This window comes from Saccostrea cucullata, unplaced genomic scaffold (genome assembly GCF_032062105.1).
Source record: "Saccostrea cucullata isolate Sc308-1 unplaced genomic scaffold, CSIRO_AGI_Scuc_v1 ctg1283, whole genome shotgun sequence".
Lineage (NCBI taxonomy): Eukaryota > Metazoa > Mollusca > Bivalvia > Ostreida > Ostreidae > Saccostrea > Saccostrea cuccullata.
Window position 1 is genome coordinate 80,001 of NW_026921936.1, and position 8,872 is coordinate 88,872.

The 8,872-nt window shown below is 33.4% G+C and overlaps 1 protein-coding gene across 1 annotated transcript in view; it reads left to right on the top strand.

Annotated features, from left to right (window-relative positions):
• The window catches only part of LOC134260939 (uncharacterized), a 59,705-nt gene extending 52,755 nt beyond the window's left edge, over nucleotides 1-6,950 (top strand). Inside the window, exons 9-13 of the mRNA XM_062743461.1 lie at nucleotides 1,614-2,108; nucleotides 3,694-3,954; nucleotides 4,193-4,426; nucleotides 5,150-5,265; nucleotides 5,447-6,950. Of these exons, the coding sequence (XP_062599445.1) occupies nucleotides 1,614-2,108; nucleotides 3,694-3,954; nucleotides 4,193-4,426; nucleotides 5,150-5,265; nucleotides 5,447-6,826 (2,486 nt within the window). The 3' untranslated portion in view covers nucleotides 6,827-6,950. The remainder of the gene's footprint in view (nucleotides 1-1,613; nucleotides 2,109-3,693; nucleotides 3,955-4,192; nucleotides 4,427-5,149; nucleotides 5,266-5,446) is intronic.
• The last annotated feature ends 1,922 nt before the right edge of the window (nucleotides 6,951-8,872 follow it).

Sequence of the window (8,872 nt, forward strand, 5' to 3'; positions counted from 1 at the left end):
ACACCCGACGGTCCCGGATTTTTAGCAATTTTTTTTTTACCGGTGCACAGAATTTATTCAAACTTTTCATAAACATTTTCAAAAACTTTAGGAAACATGCGTATTTATTACTAAATCAGCAGTATCGCCTGCCAAAAGCCGTAAATCTAGTACTCTGTTATCAATGTTAAAACCAAAAAACGGACACTGATGTTTTCGTAAAATCATTTCGTAAAAACAACAAAATGAAGTTGTTTTTTTTTTAATAAAAGGAAAACCTCATTTACATATCAGATAACTTGTACGCACACAAACTCTCACATATACCACTGTTTTTATGTTTGGTCATTAAATATTTTCTTCACAATATTAAAAAAGATTAAGTTCTGACGTTCTCCATGTATAATGTTCGTGTAATTGAAATACATTTATATTCACAGAGAAGTTTTATATAACAAACCTGTTAGCTCTTAAAAGGATGCTGTGTTAAAATCCATATTTTATCAACATTGATATTATTCCTGCGAAACTGAAATTTTCAAAACACATGGGTAAAGGTGCCAGGGAAAAATATCTTACAAATTTGAAGACTGTGAGCAGTGAATTATATAAATGATCAGCCACCTCTAATATGAATATAATAGCAGTGTCCACGTTTTGCAATGGGAAACCCAAAATATGTGTAGGATGGAAAAGTAATAGAAGGTGCACAACGGCAATATGTAATAAAGATTCCATGAAAATTTCGTTCAGTGGTGTAAGAGGAGTTACGGATAAGAGATGGGTATACCTAAAGCGTAACAAACAGATAGATAAAAATCCAGATTATGTTCTTATTCGTTTCCACTCAAACGAACATAAATAATTTATAAAATAAATAACAACACGTATATAGGTAGGTACAGAAGCGCTCTCGTAAGTGCAGTTTAATATTGTACACAAAATATACATTTCCAACTTTCCTCCTTGACAACTCATCCAATCTACAAAACAAAACATATAATTAATAAAACAAACATGATACTTGTGAGGGTGGGTGGACGGGGCAATGTCTGACTGCACTGAGAAAGAGCCTTCGAATGGCATTTAAATCTTACACACGCTAAAGCGTGCGTGCTTTAACAGAATACCTGTAGAACAGGTATTCTATAAATACTTCAACCAATCAGACCGACACTCTTCATATACACTAGATTAACACGTATCCAATTGGTACACGTGTTATGATAACTTCAATAAATACATTTAATAAATACCCTCCCGCTTTTCAAGCAGGGGGTATAAAAAACACTAATGTAGGCAGGCAAGAATATGGCCCCTGCATTATTCAATGTCTCTGAATGTCTGTATTTGAAATAATAATATTGATTACTCACTTAACCTCCCGATCAAAGATTTTATTTAACACCACGTTCAACTCCCATGAGTGCTTTCTGTACTTTGATTATTCATTGTCAATCCAACTGGAGAATGTGTGATTGTGAAAAGTGTTACATGTACATGTACGCTGTTTGCATTCAACTGAAGCGTTAATTTTTTTTAGAAAAAAATGACATGTATCTATAACAAAGATAAAAGAAAATCAACTTAAAAAGAATTTTGTTATTTATTTTGATCACTTTTCATTCCTTTAGGTCGGTATCACAGTTACTCGTGGGACATCAAAAGTCTGCTCTACAGCATATTGTTTTTGGACAACTACACTTTTAAAGTCTCTGATATTTCTCATAAAACTTTACTGAAGGAAATCAGAGGAAGATACTATGCAACAGAAACTATATCTGAAGATTTTGACTCAACACGTCTGCCTAATGATTGCGTGCAAACACAATATAATACCGTGACATTTATATCAGACGACATCCGACATGACGTCATGTACGCCTTTGTTACGGAGTGTCTGGTGGAGGACAGTGATTTGGAGTTTTTCCTGACCACGGCATCACGTGACGTGATCTCAGAATACTGCAGGTCCTGGAATTATAAGAGGAAGGAAAAAGAAAGGTGCATCTATATACCAAATAGGCACAGGGATCTGTACGGATATTTCATTGATAAACTACAGCTTGACATCATCAAACACTGCACTGTTTCGGACCAAAGTATTCGTAGCAAGATCTGCGAATGTTGTGAGTATATTTTTCGAATTTTGCGAACAATGCCATTTCAGAAATACCATATGACATATGTACAACCAATATACTAGTATGTAAAATGTTTGCTACATTTCAAGGCGAATTTAAACCAGAATATTTAGTCATTTTCGTTAAAAATTCAATTAATTAGACTTCAATCAACCAACCTTGTCTATTGAAATTATGAAATTATGAAAAATCAATAGAGTCTCAGGATATGAATGATCATATTTGGTCACGTGTGTTTTAAAAAGTCCGTGGATATCGTGAATTAGGAGACTAATGAAGTTTGTAACATTAATAAATCCAAAGTTTTATCTTTCAAATCTTTACATGTATATATATATAGGTATATATCAGTTTTGTTTGTACCTCACCGAATAACGTCATATACACTGGACAAAATTGCAAACGCACCACCTAAGAAAATTACTATTTTACTTTTAAAATCTTGTTTATTATGTATTTGATATATGAGTATGTTACTTTAACAAAAAATAAGGCTTATTAATGCTTAACCTTATAAATAACTACAATGTTTATTGAAGTGTGACCAATTCGTAGAAAAAGATATAATCTTGTCTATTCCATTTTTGAAGAAAACGAATTCAAATTTTTCTTTGGTTTTATGTTCTTTACATTTGTACTAATTTAAAAAAACAGGTTAAAAGTACACCGTATGCGGCGTTTGACGCTAGAAGAGCGTGCAAACGCAGACAGGATGGCGTCTGCAGGGGGGTTTCTTTAGAAAAATTTGTAAAAAATAAAAACAATAGAAAGGTTATGAATTCCACTCTTAAAAATTGTTCCGAATAGATTAACAAACATAAAAATATTTACTATAAATAATCACGGCATTAAGTTTGCAGCATAAAAGAAATTTAAAAATGTTCCACAAAACTGGGTAGACCGGAAGTGGAGTGGATTTGGTATGGACACTAAGGTATCAGATGATTACTAGGAGACATGAGAGTCAATGACTCTTTGTAATTTGATTTTTAAGTGAGGACTACTCCTACAATGTAGGGCAATCTCACAGACCCCTTAAGTGATCAAGAATTTCATACATGTGCAAAATTGGTGCGCAGTACACAGCTGGAAATTGGTTTTTGGACAAGAAGGGTTTTCGTGGGTTTGTTCATGATGCCAAGACATTTGTCACTCCCACTGCTTTTGAAATCATGGCATATCATATACACTAGAACTGATCCGGCAAATGTTCAATATACACAATGAAAATTTACAAGTGGTGCGTTAGCAATTTTGTCTAGTGTATAAAACTCTTTTACACCCTTTAGGGGGAAACATGGAAAACAGACAAACGGACAGCTAGACAGACATACACGTATCAATAATACAATAATCCATCATTTTAATCCTACTTTGCGAAATTCATTTCCCGTTCTAACACCCAAAGAAAGAATTTAATCTTTTCACATATAAAAACTAACTTAGCAAAAGGCGAGGAAATTTATTTAAAAGTTTCAATATATATAATAACATTTGTTCAATGTAAAGAAGAGGATCACAATTTCAATTTAAGGTTTTGAAAAGATACAATGCAATTATATATTGATAGTAAAAGTTCCAGAAGAAATACTACATTGGGACCAGCGAGCTCGAGAACAATACGTTGAGTGTGCTTCGCAAGGAACGCATACGGTACACCATGCTAGGGGGATGATAGTAGGTTGTGCACAAGCTGGTAAAACAACCCTCCTGAAACGTCTGATGGGATGTAGTAAGAGGGAGATTCTGAATGTCACCCCAACAGAAGGTTTGGAGGTCCACGAAAAAATACTAGAGATTTGTGAGGAAAATGATACTAAATTTCTCAAAGGTGTGAATAAAGTTGGTTTTATAAGCTAAATATATCATTTCAGTGTATATGATTGTGTATATTGCAATATTCAAAATATCGAAAATAGATTCATACATAATAACTTGATACGCGCATGACTTATGAACTTAATTAATGGCTGCACTTGAAAAAGAATTAAAAGAAAAGTGTTTTACACTTACACAGATAGCAAAATAACTTTTGATAATGTGAATATTTTATTTTAATTTGATAACAGCTACATCATTGCATGAAAATGGAAGAGGTGTAAATGTAATTGATAATCACAAGAAGACCTTGAGTTTCTTTGACTTTGGAGGACAGTGTGCGTACTACGCCTGTCATCAGATTTATCTAACAAGAAGAGCCTTCTATATCATTGTGGTAGACGCCTCAAAGAAACTTGATGAAAAAGTAAATGAGAATGTGTGCGATCAAAAAGGAACTTTGTTCTCTGAATGGATCTACGGTGGTAAGCCAAACAAGTATTTATCTAATTAGGTTTATTTGCATATAAAGAACATTCTTAAGGAAAAAACAAGGATAAATCAATTCTTTTTCAGTTTTCGAGAGAAATATAAAAAATAATAGTTTTTTCTAATTTTTTTTTTATATTTTTTTTACAAAAATCGTTGTCCATTACTTGTTCTGTACAAATATCTTCAAAGTGCGCGTAAAGTCGCCCTCATAGCACAGTGGTTAGAGCGTCTGCTCTAGAGTCGCTGCTCACTGCTCAATGGCCCTGTGTGCCGAGTATAGGACAAAATTTGTAGCTTCCCACCGGTGAGTGGTGGCGTCTCCATATGAGTGAAAAATTCTCGAGAGGGACTTTAAACATACAATCAATCAAAGTGCGTAAAGCACCTTCATGGTGAAAAATGTTGATGTAAACTCTTAACGCACTTTACTTGAAAATATTTTTTTCAAAGTACATTGACCTTATCGCATATTTTTGTCCCAATTTAAATGCATTTTGAAATCAAATTTTGAAGTGCGTTTTTTTTAAATTCATTGCCTTACACGGAGACGGAAATTTATCTCTTTGTACGCATCGAATTATTGTAAGCGCATTTGCTAATCCGTCGTTAACTACCTATTACATTTATAATGTCTGTCTTAACATTTGGTTGATTTTGCAAGGAAACTCTGACTGTATTCCATAACTTCATAAACCATGACTTTTACTATGTTTTAGACTATTTCCTATTTTGGCTTAAATCCATACACACATACTGCGGAGCAGAAACCGGGAAAACACTTCAACGAAGAATTATCATCGTAGCAACACACTGGGACAATAAACAATACAAGGTACCATTCTCTCTCTTTCTTCTTTCTCTTTAAACTGTTTGCAGAACTATTAACCTTTAGCCTTCTAGACCATTGTTGAATTAGTGATGCACAAATTTATTGAATAGTGAGTAAATATTTTTTTAATATCAAGGTCTTTTATGATAAATTATCAGACATTACATAATTATTATAATTTCAGAACGAAACTAAATTTCTAGAAGCTCTGCAAAGCAAGATCCCTAGAGGTTCGCATTTACTGCAATACATACAGAGAAAGAGTTGCTTTTTCATTAAGTTTTCTCTCCGAAGAGACAATTGCAGTGTTTTTACTCGGTTTTATCTAGAACCTTTAGATAATTTAAAAGAACATATCATAGAAATTATCTCAGAAGAAAATTGGGAGGTAAAGATACCGAGAGAGTGGGCTTTACTAGATATAAAATTCAATCAAAGAAGAGCTAAATGGAAAATCTTGAGAGAACAAGATATTGAAATGAAGACTCAGAAAGACAGTCCGCAAGATAACACTAAAAGGCAGACGTCTAAGAAGAATATGCTACGGTACTTTCACGACGCAGGAAAAGTACTGTACTTTAACGAAGAGGGTTTAGAGGATTCTGTCATCATTGACATACAATGGTTTGTAGATGCCTTTAAAAACATCATTACAGACAAACTAAACTTGGATGGAATTTTTGCTACTAGGAGTGACTGGGAGGAGTACTATCATACTGGATATCTAAAGGATTGTGTTCTTGAAGCAATTTGGAAGCATAAAGATGAACAATTAGACAAACAACTGACAAAGCATGAAAGCTTGGAAGACTCGGATTTTCCGGATGACGAGATTTTTTTCGATGTTAAAGATCAATCTCTGCGTCAAACAAGCGAAGGCAATCAACCCAATCAATATTTCCAACAGCATCGAAAAAGTCTCTTGAATGTCATGGATAGACTTGGATTAATAGCCACTGGTTCAGAATCCCATTACATTCCTTGCATGAACCGAAAAGAATTTGACGAAGAAACTCAAAGAAAACTTTTTGAGATAAAGAACAAATCTTCCATATTAGTCTTTCAGTTCAATTTTCTGCCTTACTTCTTTTTCTTTCGTCTTGTTGTCGCCTGCATGCACCAAGACAGATGGATTGTGCGCAAAAATCAAAATTTGCCTTGTCTTTACAGAAATGCTGCTTTGTTTTCCTTCCATGATCATCATATTGCAATTGCAGTAACAGTAACGTCCATACAGCTCCAGGTGTACCAGCCAATATCCAGTCAATCATTGGATCTGCAAAAAACTAAAGAAATCCAAAGCTCTGTAGAAGAAATGCTATACAAAATTTCAGCTACGTTTGATAGAAAAATTGATTTTGAGAAGGGTTTTAGTTGCAAAAATGAAAATGAGCAATCAATAGGAATGGACATTGAAGAACATTTCATTCCAGAGAAAGAAATCATACTTGGAGAAGAAGTCGTTTGTCCAGTTCATCATGGTAGGGATTTGCATACTATTAATACAGAAAAACTGACAAAATACTGGAAAATTCACGCAAGGTCCGCACAAAAACCTTTTTAAATCCATGACAGTACATTATGTAATATGTATGATAAAAAATCAACGATTTCAAGTTCGAAGAATAAAAGGGGAACATTTAGTATTGACGTATGCAAAATATTAACTAATAAATATCTTTGAAAATTTCACATCTGTATACGATGGAGAAAAAAAACTAGAAAATGCCTTTAGTCTCTATAAAAAAAAATACAATTGTGTATAACGTTAGTAGCTCTATATTGCATATCTTGATGTGCAGATGTGATACCTCTCCATTTATTGAGTATTTACAATCATAAATCCTAACCTTGTTCTTGTATATAATTTCATTAGTATGGTTATAAGTCCTTAGTCTTCAACGGGAGACCTTTTCTTTTGTTTTTCTTAGTAATCTTTTTTCACCTACACTGTATCTTAAGGTCTGGATCGTATTTAGTTTGTTATTCTGAGGTTTCTTTTCCGCTTATTTTTTATTATTGTTTCTAACCGATTTTGTGTACAGTTCTCGGAAAAGACTCGCTCGACTTTCATGAAACTTGCAGGTCTGATACAGCATCCGAAATTCATGACATATGTTTTTTTTTCGTTTTGATCACTTCTGATACGTCAAATTACGTCACTTCCTGTCAAACAGGAAATAGTCGTAAATCGCTCATTTCCTATGTACGTCAGGCTAGATTTAAGTTAAAGATAGTACTAAAAATGTCCAACATCAGTCTGATCTGCTTGTTGTTTTTCAACATACTCGTCTCACGATTATGTTTTCCATACATATCGATTTTGTGCACTCAATTTTTCGAAAATACTTGATAGATTTTCATGAAACGTTCAGAAAATATGTAACTTTACTTGAACCTTACGTGTTCTTTCTGTTTTGATGACTTCACTTCCGATCAGAGCTATTGAATTACTGATTCTGAGGCTAGAAAACAAAACAAAACAAAAACTCGATACATAGATTTGTATTAATATTTTTTACCTAGTTTGGTTTAAAATGATTTAAAACTAAGTTTCTAAAATGTTAAGAAATTGTTAACTTCCTACAATGTTCCCCAGTCATCTTTATTAGTCTTTACAATGTATTGTAACTTAAAATCCAATTATTGTGAAACTTTGAAAAGAAATTAAAATTCACGCGGTGAAACTTACTCAATTTTTTTATATAAACGTGACTGAATTTGTTATTTTCAGGATTCTTGAAAAACAGTGTTTGTATCATTCTTTAGAATCATTGCTGTTGCTTTTGGTGTACATTTTTACGTGTATCATTTTGATTTTAGTGTGTTGCTTTGCTTAATCAGTCATATATTGAGTTGACGTTTTTTCTGAATATATATTTGGTGTTTTTTTTCAAATATATTTGGTTAGCTGTAAATTTTGTTTTTCATACACAGTCTTTACTTCAAAAACGACTGCAATTTAAGTAAAACATTTTGTCAAACCCCATTACTACCTCAGAAACCCATATACCATACAAAAGAGATAAAAAAAAAAGTTCAACGAATTACAATGGACTTCATTATTTAGAAACAAGATATGTCAGTCTTGAACTACCGGAACAATACAAATTTGGTAATATTGATCTTAAGTTAGCACCACAGCCCCGCAATACCTCAAAGAAGTAATATCGGAAAGCTTTGACAATCAAAGCTTAAGAATGTAAAATGTGACCGAGACTCGTTTTGTGTGTATTGTTCTAAAATTACGATACAACCTATTTTGACTCACTTCAGGTTGTTTGAAACACTCCCAATTCCAAGATACACCAACTAACCAACGAGGTTTGTTAATTCTAAGTCTTGAACAGAGGGCAAGAACCAGACACATTTTATATCAAGACATAAAATCTTAATTTCAATACGAAGCACGTTGACCTCGTTTATGTTGTTTGGTGTTGCTAGACATCTATCTCCCCCCCCCCCCCTACATCACCTTTCAAAGTTTGAGGTTTACGGTCTCAGTGAATTCATGGAGACATACATTCTATTACAACGGCCTCTAGCTATAGATGTAACGATGAGCAAGAATTTAAATGTTCGTATGTAATTTGATTGTGTAAAACCATAC